This window comes from Cygnus atratus, chromosome 1 (genome assembly GCF_013377495.2).
Source record: "Cygnus atratus isolate AKBS03 ecotype Queensland, Australia chromosome 1, CAtr_DNAZoo_HiC_assembly, whole genome shotgun sequence".
Classification (NCBI taxonomy): Eukaryota; Metazoa; Chordata; class Aves; order Anseriformes; family Anatidae; genus Cygnus; species Cygnus atratus.
In genome coordinates, this window is record NC_066362.1 from 172,658,769 (window position 1) to 172,677,102 (window position 18,334).

Here is an 18,334-nt window from a genome sequence, read left to right on the forward strand (position 1 = left end):
TTAGCAATAATTCTGGAAGTAAAGCATCCAACATCCAATGTATTAGATCTACAATTTATTTATTTGCTGGTACAATTGTGCAGAACTGACCAGGATGATTCATAGTGTTTGGGAAATGGTCTCTAGCTTAAATGTAACAAACTTTATAAAATTTGTTGTACGTCAACTGGTAGCAAAGAACTTCAACATTGTGCAGCTCATGTTCTAAGCTTTCAAGTTTCTTTGAAATTGTTAATGAGTTGCATTACAATTCTCAAGAAGCTGCATTAAGGCAGCAAAACATTTCCTTCCTTACTATTCTGCAAATATTAATGTGCTTGCTACATCTGACTGCGTTCAGACAGCAATCCATATTACGTACTGAAAATACAATCAATTACATCATCAACGCATAACTTCTTTTCATCCACACAAACAAGTTTCTGTCCAGAGTTTTGTATGAGTACTCAGAAATCCACTAGAATTTATTGTACAATTTATACCACCAACACATGTCTCAGGTAAAACTCTGTCTTTAGAGAAGACAGATTTTTTTTTTTGTCCATCTCAAAACATGTGCCATTTCAATCTTAATTAAGCCATCAAAATAAAGCTTAAAAGGGACTTGCAAGGTATATAGATCTTCTGGTGTTTCTCAGTTAAAGAAATGGTGAAATTTCAACTGTCATAATCACATAAAGATTCAAAGATATAGCTTAGAAGGAAAAGTACAGTTTGACTTTTTTTTTCAAGCGTCAACAATAATTGAGAACAATCTAGTAACATGAAGCAATAAAAGCAGTTTAAAGCTACAGGAAAGTCAAAACCTACTATTCTACAGGTTGCATGTGTATGTATATACATATTTATGTATGAAATATTTATATGCATCTTTCAGTATTTTTTGTTTAAATTACTTTCCTGTACCTTCTAGAATTGTTTCTATCCCCATAACATAAATATTCCTAAAAAGAAAATATTTACCTAAAATTATTTAGAAAATGTCTTTTGAAAGCACTGAGTTTAGCTCCCTTTCAAACTTTTAGTTACACTTCAAAAAAAAAGAGGCAAATTTTTTAATTTTGGCCTTTAGCAAATTTGAAAAAAAAAACAACATAGAAAACAATCAAAACATTCAGAATTTCACTGTACAATAATTAGCTGAAAAATTTTAGCGTTTCACTAATGCTAGCCTAAAAATCTAAATTCAAGGCCCAATCCTGTCTGCTTTTGAGAAAATAGGAATTTTACTTCTACTTCACTAGAAACAGGATTAGAACCAAAATAAATTCAAAATGAATAAAAATAATAATACACTAGTATTACCTTTACTAACGATGGAGGCTCAGTAAAAAGAATACAAGGCAAAGAATAGAATAGTGCACTGTGGTTTTATTGATGGCAGCAATGACAATTTGCTTCTTTCATATGTAAAAAGTATTCAGCTTCATATAACTAAGAACTTTAAAAAAGTCTCCTGTGGTATCAGGTCCAAATTCTTTCTGCTCACACCAGCTTTCTTTGTTCCACCCTGTTGCCTGGAAAAAGCCAGAAGTTCTTCTAGAAGTCTTCAGCAAGTTGAAGCTGCCAGTGAATTTCCCCTCACCAGGAGAAGATTGCTGAACAGGGGAAAGAAAAAAAAAAAACACAACCAATAAGTACAAGAACTCTGCTCTTTGTGCAACATACACTTTACTGCTACTACTTTTTTTCTCCTCCAAAAGGGTATACATCTGCTTTTCTGTACTTACAGAGATATGTATTTAAAAGAATAAGTCATAAGATTGCACTTCAATGCAATACATATATGATCACTATACTACAAGAAGAGAACACTTTCTGGCAATGACTTCTTACAAAAATTCAATTTCTCCATTGGTAAGGACTTTAATACAAATTCCATAGTAAGTTTGAAAAGGTGTAGATTAATCCTGTCACTGCACAAAAGAAGACCAAGAAACAGATAATGACCAAGTACTTATAGGTTCACACTCTTACGTTCTTTCAAGCTCCTCCAAAAGCCTTGACCCTTCAAAAAACACATTTCTGATTACTGTTCCCCTTCTTTTTCATACTATCATGACATTCTACCCAGCAAATATAAGCTCAGGACATATTTTTATTGCTGTTAGACTCTAATTCTTGTATCTTTATTCTCTAGAGAGAATATCTTAACTTACAGACCCGTTAAAACTAGTGTTTGACTAGTTTGACCCGAAACAACCTAGACTGAGTTCAAAGGGTCTCTGATGCAGTGCTCTGATAAAATTTTGAGTTAGTGTCCTCTACCTCACACTGCTGGATATTAATAAACCACTTCTAGGCCAATTGCATCTACAGCGAGGTATTGACCTTAACATGATTACTCTATTGCTCTGCCTTCATAGTAATCACCAAGTCAGGACTTCCCGTAAGTCTGCAGTAATTGTTCTTTATACTTGAAGAACAGCACGGAACAGCACGGTGAGCTTTTCAGAAGGACACAAATTATATTAAAAATAATAATAATAAAAAAACAAAACACTCAGGAATTTAGTATTTGTCAATACTAATTCCAGATTTGCAAGGGCAACTTCAACACCTAAACAAGTATGCTGAAAACTAATCCAGGAAGCAATAAAGCTTTATGTCTGCATTGTTGTACCAGTGCTAATACGCCCTTCCTGTCAAGTGGTGCAACATTGTACAGGTACGTATACAGTTTTGGGGTATGGGATATGAACTACTGTATGAACTTCATGCTTCATCTTTGATATGTCCCTATCATACTCAATACAAACATGGCCATCAGACATTGTTTTTAGAACAGCCTTATTTGCTTTTGAAGACAGGGCACCTTGGCATTTTTAAATGTTAAATATTGCAATATGACAATTTGCAACAAATGATTTATAATATAGTCATCAACAAGAGCTCTTCATCTCTTTTCAGGAAAAATCGTTTAAGTTACTTTACATGATGGAGAGGTATAAGGGATATAAACCCTCTTCTCTCAAGCAGCAGGTCAATGATCTGGTGAAGCATCCTTCAGTGGAAAGCTGTGGTAAGATTATTTCTCACTAAATTCCTTAAAAACTTCCCCTGATAAATCATGTCATCTAACAGGTTATTGAAAACTTGAAATAAAATATATATAGAGAGAGATGCCATGTTCTCAGAAGCTCTTGGGAATACAAAGGAAGAAACCATATAGAAATCCACTTCCAGGAACTGACATTCAACATTTTTGAGCTTTCACATATCATGACGCTGTCATGCAAGTCTAGATAAGCTGAAAACAAATTAGAAAAGGACTATGTTCGATTTTCTGCCTACACTTACAATCAGAGAGAAACTGACTACATCCTCCACTTACTTTTGGCAAAGTTTAATAGATTTTAATTCCTGGTTTCTCTCTAGTTCAGCTGTCTTCAACCACCTCATTAGGTCACGTAATAAATACATTTCTAAGTTCAACTTAGTATAAAATCTATAGCAGCATGAGATGTACTATGGGGAACTGTAAGACATATCTGATAAATATAATCACCACAGTGTCAGGATGAACATTTCCTCACACCACCTTACCTATCAAACAAGGCAAATGACATCAGCTATACTGGACTCTACACAAACTTCAGGAATCAAACCTAGCAGGTGAAAGCTGCTCAGTATCACACAGAAAAAACTTTTAAAAATAACATTGCAATATTTTTACCATCAAAAAGACTGGTGCATTCTTAAACCGAGGGAGAATTTCCATTTTTTGATGCTATTGAGCAATAACCCCAAATGCTGCACTAAGAGAAGGGAACAGGATATTTAGCTGTTCATATATTGTTCATATATTCACTACAGCACTGTGGCAGAGGGTTGGGGTAGAAAAAACAACACATTACAAATCCTTTATAAAATTAAGGTTTGCCTTGACTAGAACTAATATAGGAGCTAACTAACCTTAAGTAGAGACCCCCACCCCTGTCACCACCCAACCCTTTTACAGAAAGCATGTTTTGCCTCTCCATTTTCTTCTTCTGAGTGATCCTAGCATCAAGAATCTAAGACCAATATATTTAATTTCATCTTGTCAACTTCTTTTTGGTGTCAACATCCCATAGCTGTTATATTATTTCATGTTGAACCGCAATTGAGCTTAATACTGGAAATTTCCTAAATACAAACTTATGTCTGATACAGCAGATACTTAAAATAGCTAGATATATCAAATCATTTTAATATAAAATACACAAATATTCTAATTGAATAACTTTTACCCATTTAGAGATAGCTTCCACTTAGTTAAAATGGAAGACAATTCAGTTATTTCAGCCTAGGAAAGCTGCATTTAGTATTTGGATTCAGATGGAATGAAATTTCAATCAAGAAGTAAATTGCATTTTTTCCATAATGAATTGCTGTTTACAGTGATGACTATTTAAGGTACATACAACTCTTTCATATTTGCAGAAGATGAAGTGCATAATATTCCAATAAAGTAAGGCTTACAAAATTAGTCAAAACTTAAGCAAAGGTTAAGCTGCCAGTGATTGCACATTGCATTGGGCTAATAAGCTCGGTTTTTTGGATGACACATTGGTACTAACTGTATCTTGAGTAGAGATTGAAGAAGTAAACAGTCCTGGGCCAAAAGAAGACAGATGAAATGCCTTATCTAATCACCTGAGGAAGAGTGTTTTAAATTTGGATTAAAAAAAAAAAAAAAAAAGAAAATATTTTGAAGTATTCTCAATAACAGATGTACTTTGTAAAGCAAAATAAGTAGTTGCTGAAAATATTTATTTAGCTTTATGACAGCTGCTACTTGTTAACAAACGTTTTTCATTTAACTGACAGTATTTACCATCTGAATCAAACCCCTTTATTTAGAGATGTCTGACAGAAAACAATAGCATTTGAATGGGGTGGAAGACTAAAACGTTTTTCTGTTGTTGTTGCTGTTTTTACACAGCTGGTAGATTTTGATCCTAATCTGCTGTCAGTTTAAATCAGGATCCTGCTGGAACTTTCAAAGCAAGGTGCAAGAAAACCCACACAGAGCAACCTGTGCCTTATAAAAGTTGTTCCCTACTTGTCAACCATTTATTCACTCTTCTTGAGGTACACGAGTTACTATTATTCTCTCTGGATGTCTTTTTTTCCCCTCTCTCCCAACCTGAGCAAAGCCAAACACAGTTTTCCAGATTTACGCTGTACATTTTGAAAACATAAAAATTATTATCTGAAGACAAAAACAACAACAAAAAAGGTTTTGACTGCCCTCTACACTGAGCACATTTCATTAGGCTGATCACACTGACACCCCCCTGCGCTGACATAACTAGTTTAGAACTCAGCTCAGTGCATGCACCTGAATTATTTCTGCACACTTTATAATTATCTCATGACACATTTATTGATAGCGACTGATACACTTATTAAAATAGAAAATTTAAGGATATGTACAAAAATCAGAATATTATCACCTTGACAAGAGTCAAGAGTAAATTTTTCTCCTTATATTGGTAGTACTCCCTCAAATGAAAAAGTTAGGTGAGCATATGATCAAAAAAGTAAAGTCTTATATTATTGCATGTCAGAAATATCAGAAGCTGCAGAGATCAGCAGCACCCATTAAACCAGTTGGAAGTGAAGGAATGGAGAAATGAAACAAACTAAAAAGAGCCTTATAAAAAATAAACCAGCTAGTACCTAAAAAATCAGATGCAAAACAAAGACACTGAAGATGTAAACCAAGTAACATGCATCTTTGCAATGATTTATTAAGAATAGAGTCAATGAACTCTTGAGAATTAAGGTATTAGAAAATCCAGAAGTAAAATGAATGCAGTACAGCATATTTGATTTTTTGTTTGTTTGTTTTTAAATGAGAAAAAAACTTTTTATAGTAATTGAGATCTATATTTGTTTGTATAATGGTAATTACAATAACTTATTTATTCAAGAACACTCATGGTCTACTACCCAGTGCCAAGGGCTGTTATACAAACCAACTACTAGCAAGTTGTAGAAAGTTCTCTCACAAACTTCAGAGACTGAAGAATTAAGTATACAAAAATTCAGATCTACTTTTCTTGAAATCAAAATCCATAAATAAAATGTCATTAGCATATATTTACCTTTTAATTCTTATTAATCAGTTTCTAGCTCTTGGGGGTTGATAAAATTGTTGAGTAGGTCGTGTGGACCGCCTTGGCTGACCATCACCTCCTCTGCGGAATTCTAGAGTTTGCTCATAAGTTTCTTCTTCATCCTCCTGCAGGTAAACAGCATTATTTTAAATAGAAGAGTAGTTAAATGCATTATACATGAGTAGGCATATACATATATACACACACATATGAATGAATGCATACATGCATAGAAACTGCTGCTTCTGTATGGATGATCACTTAATAAAGGAAGTGAATAGTCCCTTTTTATAAACCTAAGAAAGCTAACAAAAACAAAGTGAGTAATCTCAAAATCCAGTCCTCAAGGCAGCCACAGAAGTTTTAAATATTTGCAGAAAAACGGCATATATATTAAAACAAAGTTATTCTCCAGGAGTTATACAGGCAACAAACTCAAGAAGCAAAGTAACATCGGTAACCTGCCAGAGCAAGAGAAATATCAGCTTTCAGGAGTTTAGAAATGTGTGTGAAATGAAAGAAAAGAATAAGGGAACGGAAATGGAAGGAACAAAAATCAGGCAATATGCATTCTACAAACACATATCTGAAACAGCAGATACAAATCTGTGATGCAGTAATAATCAAAAAGCCTACAAGTATACTGGACAGCAATTTAGCCATGAATTTTCTACATGCATCAATAATAAAAATAACCTCTGAATAATGAGACAAGAGGTAACTACATGTTTGCAATATTGCATTCACTCCTGGTTATCTCAGCGCCAGAAAGATACTGACAAATTACAGGGAGTCCAAAAACAATAGAAATAATTAAGAGACCGAAGAACAAGTAGCAAAGAAAGACTAAAACAGACATTTTTTTACTTTAGCCAAGAGATACTGAAAGGAAAAAGATTCCTCTGATGGAGTATTTGAAGGTGGTACAGAGTAAAGAAGATTTTTAAGAGAATCACAATTTCTAACAAAGAGAAATGCAAAAACAAAATTATATGCTGAAAGTAGAAAAAGTGTTATTGAACAGGAAGGAGTATGATTATCAAATGGTTTCTCAGTCATAATTACTTTTTTTTTTTTTTTTTAATTTCTTAAAACTAGCTTCTAGCAGACACCAGGTTCCCTCTAGAACATGGTGCAAGAAATCTATTTCTGGGAAAAGTACTGAGCATACAACTCTTAATTTCCCTTTACTCACAATGTAAGAATGTACAGGAACAGAAACCAAGAATATTTAATGATTGATTATAAATTCTGCAACAATCTCAACACTTAGGAACTGTCATAGAGTGCAACATGCATATAATGAAGAACAAGCAAATCACAGCAGTAAGATATTTCATTACAAGAGGCAAGAAAAAAAAGACATCTACAGCCTAGGTTTCTTTCTTTTGTGAAAAATGAAATCTTACTCAAGAAACAACAGCTCATTCTGAATCAGCTTAAATGTTGATAAACATGCATTTTGAAACTGACAGGTTCACACAACGATATTCTTCGTGATAAGGTCCGCTATTTAAAGGGCTTATCTGTGGTCACAGCTAAATTTCCAGAACAGACACGGCCCTACTAGGGAGAATCTGCAATAACTGTAGAAGAAAAGAGAATTTCGGCACAATCAAATGGGGCATAATCGATTTAAATCTTTTTGTTTCACTGTAGCCAAAGGCTGAGAACGATGGAATTCTGCAATAAAACTTACTTTTCTCAGTGTACCTCTTTTACTGCTTGCAGCACTGTTCCCTCATACGAAGAGGTTCAGAGACACTACTTATCCAAAGGAAATAGAAAAGTAGAGGTCTAACCAAAAAATCCACACATTTTGCAATAGTTAGCCCTAGTACAAACCCTGAGTATATGAAGTAATCTCCCATCATTGACAAGGCAAACAATACTAACATCAACACTTCAAAAGGTAAACTAGGTGCCTGAAGCAATGTCAATACCTCTAGCTCCTTCAGTACACTCAAGAAACTTCAAGAGTTGAGAATAGTTTTCATATTATTTGCCCAAAGCAAACAGCAATTGCAAGTTTTCTTAAAGATTCTTTCCAAAAGCTTCTAACTAAAATAAAAGAGCTTACTCTTCGAGAGTAAAATTGTAAACCATCAACTGCTTGGTATCTGGATTCTCCAGAACTGGAAGACTAATTGACATATACACTACAGAAAAATTAGCAAGCATACTGGTATTTTCAAGAGACTGCAGTGAACCAGACGTAAATTGATCCTTTGTAACCTTGTTAGTCTTAGCTCAAAAAGATCAGAAATTAAATAGTTTAGCGCATAGTGTCTCACCTGTAACAAACAGCCTCTTTCTGAGGGTAAGTATAGCAGAGTAAATATCTACATCAGCAAATCTTCATCAAACTTCACAGACAATGTTGTTGATCCGCTGAACTCAGTAAAATCAGATTAAAACTAGAATTTGTCTTAACATGTGTATTTTCGTATAGTTGTCTTTACATACAGAATGAAAAGCTTCAGATGCATTCCAATTCATGTATCTTCATTAAAAAAGGCAAGAGCAATGTGTGAAATCACATTCACTTTCTTGAGACTACGAATAAAATGAAAACAAGCATTGCAGTAAATCTTACAAGCTAGCAACAGAATGCCTTTCTATTATTCCTTCCTTCTTATGTACTGTTGCTCTCCACAAAGTTACCGAGTCTTGATGAAGTCTGCCATCTTCCTATCAGATGATAATTTGATGTTGCTTGTGTTTTACCTATTCATTTGAACCCTACTGGATCTAAAATTCTCAAAAATAGTATTTGGCCAAACCGTAACTTTATTAAATACTGCTTCTTGTTTTACAATAATTGCATCTCTTCCACCATTTCTCGTTCACTAACCCTCATTCACCACTGATGTTTTATCTCTTTTTATTGCCATTTTAGTTTATTTCCATCTTGCAATTTTTTTCTGGGTCTATGTCCTTTATCTCAATTTAATGCAAAATCTCTCTAACCCATGCTCAAAACTGTCTTCGCTATGCTGGAATAGCATCCAATCTAGGCAAAGCTTAAAGATCACTAATGTTTACTTCCATGTTCCTTCTATTCTCCTACCTAACAATTTCAACCTCTACATATCTTCTGTTACAAATCTGTAGTCACTTAAGTCATACATCTAATTATCAACTCTATTTTTCCAGCCTTAGCTGTTCGTGCTCAGTTTATAAGTTGTTTGTAACTCATTATAAATTATACAATTTCCTACCTCCTTATACATGTAATATCTGGATTACATTTTATAAAGCAAAGGTGGCCACAAACCTCTGATACCGGCCATCTCTTCTGTCAGAAGATTTTCATTCTCCAATTACCAGCAAATGTTTTATACTACTGGCTTTATCCAAAAACTTGTATTTGATTATCTCCATCCTTCAGCTTACATTATTTGTCTAATGTTCTAGGATCAGAGACGGAGTTTTCTAGTACTTGCACAATGGCTACCTAGGGCTACATACCATGAACTGTCACTAAGCTTACAGAATCACAGAATCGTCTAGGTTGGAAGAGACCTCCAAGATCACCGAGTCCAACTTCTGACCTAACACTAACAAGTCCTCCACTAAACCATATCACTAAGCTCTACATCTAAACGTCTTTTAAGGACCTCCAGGGATGGTGACTCAACCAATTCCCTTTCTTTCTGCTTAATTGCAAAAATATGGAAACTGGAAGATTCATAGGAAAAAGCAAATAAAGGTTTACAGTGCAAACAATCAAATGCAGAAAAATTACTGCAGCAACTGGTAAAAATGACATGAGTGGTGGATTTCAGCAATTTTTAGGGATTTAAAATAAGATAGTGAACAAGGAAGCCTAAGTCATTGGGAGTTTCAGCATCTATTCAAAGTTTTGCCATAAGAATCTATTCTTACCATTCCTATTTTAATTACCTCTCGTAAGACAGACAAGAACTTAGTAAGTGTAAAACAGGAATAGCATGCTCAGTGCTTTTACATTGGGCCCATGTATTCCAAAGAGCTTGTACCACCACCATACTTTATCAGCTGAGCTTAGTGAATCAGCAAGTAACTTCAGTCCAGCCAAGTGACTAGCTGCATGCTTTTACATAGACTTCAGTGGATTTCACAGATGCATAACGAAATAAATCCAATATTTAAAATATTTTTAACAGCTAATTTACTTTTAAAATAACACTATTAGAGCAAAGTAAGCTTGCATTTCATAAAAGGCTTTCTCAATGGATTTCCATTGAAAGACTTCCCTACATTAAAAATAACAGTTTAGAAACATATATAATGTGAATACTTATTCCAAGTCAGATCCAAAAAATACTTTTCACATTCCATCTATTTTAATAAGAGTTCAGTGCTTGAATGACTTGTCTTGAATGACTTGTTCTGAACATTTTTGAGAAAGATGAATTTATAGTGATACAAATATAGCAAGTCTGCACTTAGGCTTGGAAAATCATAACCAGAGCAGTTATATTTTAAGTTTTATTATAGCTTGCATAACTTCTGAAAACAATGAATATATGGATGATGGCAAAGAGCATGACAGAAGTCACAGACTTTGACTGCTGCATACTCTGCCCGTGTATATTTAGGATTGCAGTTACAAGTAACAGCTGAGCAGCTCCATCAGTTTGCTACCTAAAAACATGTTTCCTCCATCTATTCCTGCTTACCAACAGAAAATTCTGTTCTGTTCACTGGGCTCTTCTGCTAAAGCATTTCTATTTGTTAATTGATGGAAAAATCTTCCAACAACAAATCGGTGTACTGCTCTCTGTGGGATACTACAGTTGAGCAACAGAGCCTGTGCAAGGATGAATGAAGGAGCAGCACGAGGCCAGGAATCACAAGAGAGAGAAGAGACAGGAGCCAAAGAAAGCATACGACATTTTCTCTTTCAGTAATGTCAAACCACTGTTTCAGTTTAAGCTGTGATTTTAACTTCATCCACATAGTCAGAGCATGGAAAAATTGCGGGAACAATTCAGTAGAACAGTGTTAGTTTCTTTGAAAAATGAACTACTCTTTAATCTGCATTTCAGCTCCCGTCTCCTGGCCCAGATTTTACACTTCTCTCCACTGCTCACTTTGCTGGCAACAGCTTCCTACTGCTGTTAACACACCAAGTGATCTCTTGCTTTGTTAGTTAAATCAATTTCTTAAAAACCTATTTCTTTTGCCTAATCGCAGTGTTGATCTCCTTGAGTATTTTAAGTATTGACTTTGCAGTTTCAAATCAATCAAAAATAGACTGTAAGGTTTTCCAGATATATTAAACAAACAAACAAAAAAGCCACACTAGAACAATAATGAAAAATTCACAAATTTCCTCCAAAAAGCTAAGTTTAATCTTTAAAATTCCAGTTTATTACGTATCTGATATTTGGAAGAAAAAGCATTGTTTGAAGTGCCTATAGTATTCCCATAAACTTCTAATAAGGTTCTACCTGAATATTTAAATGGATTCTTCGAATTCCAGAACTAAGAATGAAATCAGAATTTTGTGAAAAAAAAAATTGTCATTTAATAAACACTTGAAGTTGTATCTTCTTAGAACAGGGGTAGGACAATTCCAAAAATTGCTATCCAGTGAGGTGTGAAAAGTACAAATAAAAGAAATTACCAGTGATGCACATTTTTCAAGGATTTTAACCAAGTACTGAAATCGTGACGAGCATTTTTGAAGTGTCTGTTTCAGAATAATCCAACATATTTGCTCATAATCAATTTTCTTTGCAAGTTATGCTTATTACTTAAAATAACATTTCCTTTTGCAAAGTAATCTTTGAGAGGGATAATCTCTGTCAGCCTGCAGATGTTCACAATTTTTTTTTCCATAGCAACATATCTACATTAGACTGAGCCTATAACCATACTGATTTCTCAGTTAAATTATGAATAAGAAGGACACTTGGGATTCAAGGTTACACTGCCAAACCTGCATAGCAATAACCCCTCATTGCTGTCAGATGCTCAATACACAGTTAGCCCTATTAAAGTGTCTTTAAATGAGTCAGGGTAGCATCACATTTCTGGAAAAACATACTTTTAGTATGCTTACACAGATGGTGTAATACATTACAGTAGTGTATCACTGATGACTGAAACTACATGTAACTAATTGTAAGGATATGGATGTATTTAAATCAAATAATATCTTTTTAGAATGTTGTATGTAGTAATTACCTGACAAAGATTTTTTTAATTAACCTTTTAATTTGGAATATTAACGCGAAGTTGCACAATTATTATTTTTATTTAGCTCCTCCCTGGAGGACTTCAGCATTCTTAAATTAGCCCCCACTATAATTCATATCCTTATAACATAATCATTTTCATCGTACAGAATCCATTGGTTCTACGTTTCAGGATTTTACTTCTCCTAGCAAACATGAGCTGCTCTGATTTCTTAAAAATTAAACAATATTACAGTTTTTAAATTTAAAGGAATTGCAATGGATTGCAAGTAAATTTAGAAGTCAAAATAGGTTGTCCAGGTTTCTAATTAATTTTAAATTATTTTTAAGACCAAAACCATTAACTCTTACTAAAACAGGTACCTTTATATGGCATCTGTGAAAATAAAGTGAGCAGAAGGCAGAGATAATTAGAACAATATCAAACCTGATACTTCTTCATTCTTGAATCAAGAATGAATGTGGAAGAAAAATCACAAGACACATGAAAGGCAATACACATTTCCAAACTCACAAAACCAGAGCAATGACACGTAAGCTAAATACACTCTTCCATCCTTCCCCACTGCCTCCATTGCTATCTTTCTCCATAGGTATATATAGATAGATGTCCAGATATATTTTGCGGAATTGATGAAGAAAGAGCTAAAGTAAGCTCTTTTTCTTCAGTTTTGGATGAGAAAGTTTTTTCTGAATCTGGTATCTAGAATATTCATAGAAAAGCTTAAGGAGAAAAAACCCTGCAGAACATACAGAAAAAGACTCTAAATTATTCAAAAAAGCGCAAAACAAAAATCCGTGCTTTTCCACATTTTTCCTCTCTCCCATGAAGAAAGTACTGCTACAGTATTGACTTCTGGATAGACCCACAGAGCTGGTGAACTGCAGGATATTTAATCAGTAGACTAGCCAAGACCTATTGTAATGTATGGAAACAGTTGCATTATACTAAAAACAGCATCAAGAACCAACACAGAACAGAAAAATTGTAACAAAATGGAAGGATCACGTATAGTGGATGTGTATGGCCTTACAGTACAAATGGATTTTTTTTTTTTTTTAAAGCCATAGACTTATCCTGAATTGGTAGGAATCTGTAATTAAATTAATCTGTTAATTGAATCTATCTATATATTTTTTCCTATTAGTACATGCCCCAGGAAATTTGACTTTGGCCACTTCTGATAATGAAGTGCACCTTCATCAGCAGTAGGGACTACACAGGGCTTCAAAGGTATTTCTTAGCACCTGCAGTGTTCCAGTGGCATTATTTTCTGTCTGTAAAGGACATGCAGGTTACACAATTGTAAAGCATATATAGAGTATACAAATCCTTCTTGCATTGAAAGCCATGAGCCCTTAAGCATCTAGCTCAACAACCCCATAAACACCTAGCTACATATGGGACATTTACACGCATTAGGTAACTAGTACAGATGACATACGTGTCCATAAACACGTATATACTACATATATATATATATATATACATATACAGATTGTAGAATTCCGTAAGTAACTCCGACTCAACTTTTTATGACTCAACTGCTTTTATAAGCAAAACCATCAATAGGTTTTCTGAAACTTTTAGATTTAGTTACACTACAGTAAAATTATACAATATAAGACAGTGGTAACAGAAATAGCAATGTTAAATGTATTACAAAAATTACTGAGAGATTTGCTACAAAATATTACAATAACTTTGGTTTTCCTTAAAGGAATAAAATTGAAGTGCTATATGTTACTGTATGATTTAATAAAATCCTCTTCCCCATTTAAACTGTAATTTTATAATTATTGTTTGTTGTCATTCTATACACAGCCAAAATAATTCCTGCCCATTTACATATACATTTAACCTACTATACTAGGGCTATCTTTCTCTCATCTGCTTCTCAAATTATGTGAGATTTTGATTTACTATACAAATAAAACACTACAATCTACTTTCAAGCTCTGTATAAAACCTTTTATACAGCAAATTCAGTTAAGAGTATTCCTAGCGTGAGAATGGTCAAATTCAAGTTACTGACAAATTCATTAAAAGGAGGTTGACATAATACCATTAAACAATAATAACAACAACATACAAGCCATTTGTTTCCCTTACTTACATTTAGGGAAAGGATCTTTATGAGGGTGTGCCTCAGTCTCCACTTAACACACATAAGCCACAAAATAAGTAAGTTCTAGCTTTGGTACACAAAACTAAAACTACATAAAACATTTTTTTCTTTTTTTCTGCTGCTGAAAATATAAATTGTGACAAAACCAGCTGAGCTTTAAACACAGCTGATTTTCAATACACTGTGGTAGGACAATATACATCCTGAGTCTTGAATCAAGACAAGAAACATGTGATAACCAAATGAAAAAAAAAATCGTAGATTCTTCAGAAAAAAAAATAAAAAATGCAAAACAGATGGGTGGACAAGGAGGAGAATTTACATACTTGGATCTGAGACTGCTAACCGCAACACAACAGTTAACTTGGACTCAGACATCAGAACTTCTTGGTACTTCATTGCTTTTCTTCAACTCTGAAGACAAAGCACTCATTTAGTTTCTAAACAGACTACATTCCCATTACATTTCCATAAAGCTAGGATTGAGTAAACCTGGGGCATGATTATCCTACAGATAATTCCCTAGCTTATCTGTTCCCTTTAAGGGTATCATGCAGGTTATTCAAACTTGCCTTCATTCCCTATGGCATATAAAAATAAATCTGTAACTTGTTGTGAAGTTTGGGCTTATGATGCAAACATTCTTTTCTGCAGGCTGGCATTATGTTCTCAGTAAACAAAACATTAATGAATTTTAAAAGTTCTTTAGAAATACATATTTAAGCCACTCACAACATATCCTAAAAGCAAAATAGAAATACTAACTTCTATTAGTAATAGCTCCTTCACATTGAGCGGTATCAATATAAAACTATGAATGTTCATTTTATTTTTAACAGTTTCTAAAAGAAAAGCAGATACACTGAAGTGATCTCTACTATAGAAAGAACATTCACCCAGCAGACATATCAAATTTTTAGCAATTCAGCAAGAAAAGCCACAAACTGACAAACTGAAAGTGTTTTAAAAAAACAACATGAAATCAGTTAGAGTAACTACTATATGGAGCTGTGTTACTATAATGAGTAACTATGCTAATTTTGGGGCTACAACAGCAAATCAAGTGTCCATTTCCCCCGCTTCTCCTACATACAATGCCTAGCCCTTCCCTCCTCCTTTCCCTTTTTTTTTTTTTTTTTTTTTTTTTTTTAATAAATTATACATCCAGTTTTTCAGAACATCAAGTTGAACTGTGCTCTGGAAAGGTCTATTTTATGCTGGTTACACAGAAACAGACCTAAACATATTGCCAAAAAGAGTACTTGCATAGACTTTCAGCATTCAGTTTCCTTGCACTAAGTGCACTCTTAAACAAAACCACATACTTCTGGAGGGAAAACGAAGCATTTGCTGTACTGCTAAACCTATTTTGGTATGTAAGCAGAAAATTCTGCCAACAAAATTTAGGAAGAAAATGCTAAATGGTAGTATGAGTGATTGTCTATGCTTTTCTGTTGGGGCACAAAACCAGTATCAAAACCCGACCAGAAGGAGATCAGTGAGTTTCAGTGACCTTTTATGCAAACCTTTTCGATTTTCAGCAGATGCTACAGGTAACAGACACTGGTTGCATTACTATTTTATACTGCATTATGTATTTATACTACTTTTTTACACTGCATTATGTATTCTTCTGCATATGAATTTAAAAACAGTTTTCATGGAGCATGCTAAGCATTTCAAGGATTATGTAGTATAAATGTTGGAAGTCTACGTCTCTTAGATGTCAGACATTATTCATAAAAAAAGAAACCTACAATGTAATAACAAAGGCCTTCTCTCTGGTGCTACTATTAGGGAAGATGATAGCTCTGTACCTGCAATGCCATAACCTAGTTCAAGTATCAAAATTTAAGTGTATACTTCTCAATGAGGGTTCAAAACAGCTATAAAACAATGTAATGAATTGCTAACAACTGTAGTAGTACAAAAGCAGTAGCTTTGTAGTAAAAGACTTGAAAAGCTCCTTCCATTCAGTTTATTGAAAAAGTTAAAGGCTGTCCTGATCACAGTCTAGAGAAAAGGCTTTGACATAAGGCTCTCAAGTCTAACAGCTGAACTCTGATGGCCAAAAAAGTTACATTAGGTAAACTAGAAACAACGAATTAATTTGAAATAGTGAAGATTATGAGTGACTGTAACCACTTACCAAGATATGTGATGAATTCTTCATTTCTGTAACTTTCAAATTATACATTTTTAAAATTAAATTATACATTTTTAAGGAAAGCTTTCTATATCAAATAGAAATTAAATTCAGCAGAATTCTACATCCTGTTTTATAAGGTATCAGGTGAAAAATCAAGTCAGTTTTTACACATTTCTTTTTAGTCTATTTTTTTTAAATCTGAAAGAATGGAAATGTTAGAAAGATAAGGAAGGCACAGAATTGAGAAAGGTAATTTAATTACAAAAGCTTCATTCTGAATCACTAGTCTTCTTAGCATGACTTCAAGACTCCTACGCCTTGTTTGCTTTGAGAGTTTCCTTTAAAAATCCCCCAATTACAGTTACCACACAAGAGGTTCAATGATAAAACAAGGTAAGCCTTTCTCATGCTCACACCACGGACAACAGAGTTGCCTCAAACACAGAAAGGAGAAAGTTACATTTGCACTACTAATACATACATAAATACATGTAACTTAAACTGAAGCTAGCATCTAAGGGAATAAGACTAAAATGACTTCTATCTCCTCCTGACTCAGGCTTTTTGTAAAAAAAATAAATAAAAACAAGAGGGAAATGCATATATATATATATATATATGCACAATTAGTCAGTTTTACACTTACAAAAAGACAACTTGACTAATTTAGCAAAGACATTACTTTGTGTAAGTTTAAGCAAATATAACTTCTCTAAAACTTTGAAAATTTAGATATACCAACCAAGTTCTGAGAACACTTTTTTTTTTATTTTTAAGGAAAGTTGTCAGACAAAACCATTTCCTCATCTGCTTATGCTCTTCAGAGATGTTTCAAGAAAATCTGATTAACTTCTGCTATTCTTCAACAACATGAACAATAATATCCAGCTCAGGTATACACACTCATTTAATAATATTTAAAATGTCTCTCTTTGGCATGAAAGAAGCTTGCAAATGACACTATTAACATGAAGAAAAGAAAGTACCACTAGAGTCCCTGTTGTTGTTACAAACCTTACAAAAATTTACCCTACCAGAATAAACCAACAGAAACAGAAAAGCAGAGGAGTAATTCCATATTCTTTTTAAAATTATGCAGAAAAAAAAAAATCACTCTTCTGCAAACAACTGCTTTCACACTCCATGTGTTGTTACATTATGGAAGACTTCTTGTTTACAGATATTATTATGGGTAATGCTTGCAAGTCAAACAAGGAGAAAAAAAATTAAAAAGCCTTGGACGTTAGCCATGTCTGTACAACAAAGCCAGTGCAAACATAATGCTTCAATTCAACATGTACTGTACACAGTATGAGGGAATATGATGTGGAATCATATACACATACTCCACTACTAATTAGGGTTGTCATAGCTTCTCTTCTGCAATACCAAGCCTTTGGTACCATGTCTCTCTTCCCTAGAGAACAATCAGTGAGGAATACTATGCCAATTTCTCCAGTTTCCTCTTTAATTTATATCCTTTGTATTAAGTATTAAAGGTGGACAAACTCAGTACACTGAAACATGAACGAAGCAGGGAAATCAGAAGAGAAACAGACAACAAGTCCAGTCCAGACATTTTTACACATCCAACCTCTTGAACACGCTTCAAGATGCAGAACGGCACTTAAACGGGAAGAACTTGTGTTCAACCTCAACAAATTCAATACAGAGAAAGTCTCAAAATGAGAATGAATTTTTAATCACATGGTAACAGGATCAAACGTAATACTTAAAACAGGTTAAGCCATGCTATCCCAC

The 18,334-nt window shown here is 33.9% G+C and overlaps 1 protein-coding gene across 4 annotated transcripts in view; it reads right to left on the reverse strand.

Annotated features, from left to right (window-relative positions):
* Window positions 1-1,351: 1,351 nt before the first annotated feature.
* The window catches only part of TDRD3 (tudor domain containing 3), a 108,386-nt gene continuing 91,403 nt past the window's right edge, over window positions 1,352-18,334 (reverse strand). For all 4 annotated transcript variants that reach the window (XM_035553366.2, XM_035553368.2, XM_050709284.1 and 1 more), the window contains exons 13-14: window positions 6,096-6,232; window positions 1,352-1,598 (exon numbers count right to left, since the gene is read on the reverse strand). In XM_035553366.2, the coding sequence (XP_035409259.1) occupies window positions 6,113-6,232 (120 nt within the window). In that variant the 3' untranslated portion in view covers window positions 1,352-1,598; window positions 6,096-6,112. The remainder of the gene's footprint in view (window positions 1,599-6,095; window positions 6,233-18,334) is intronic.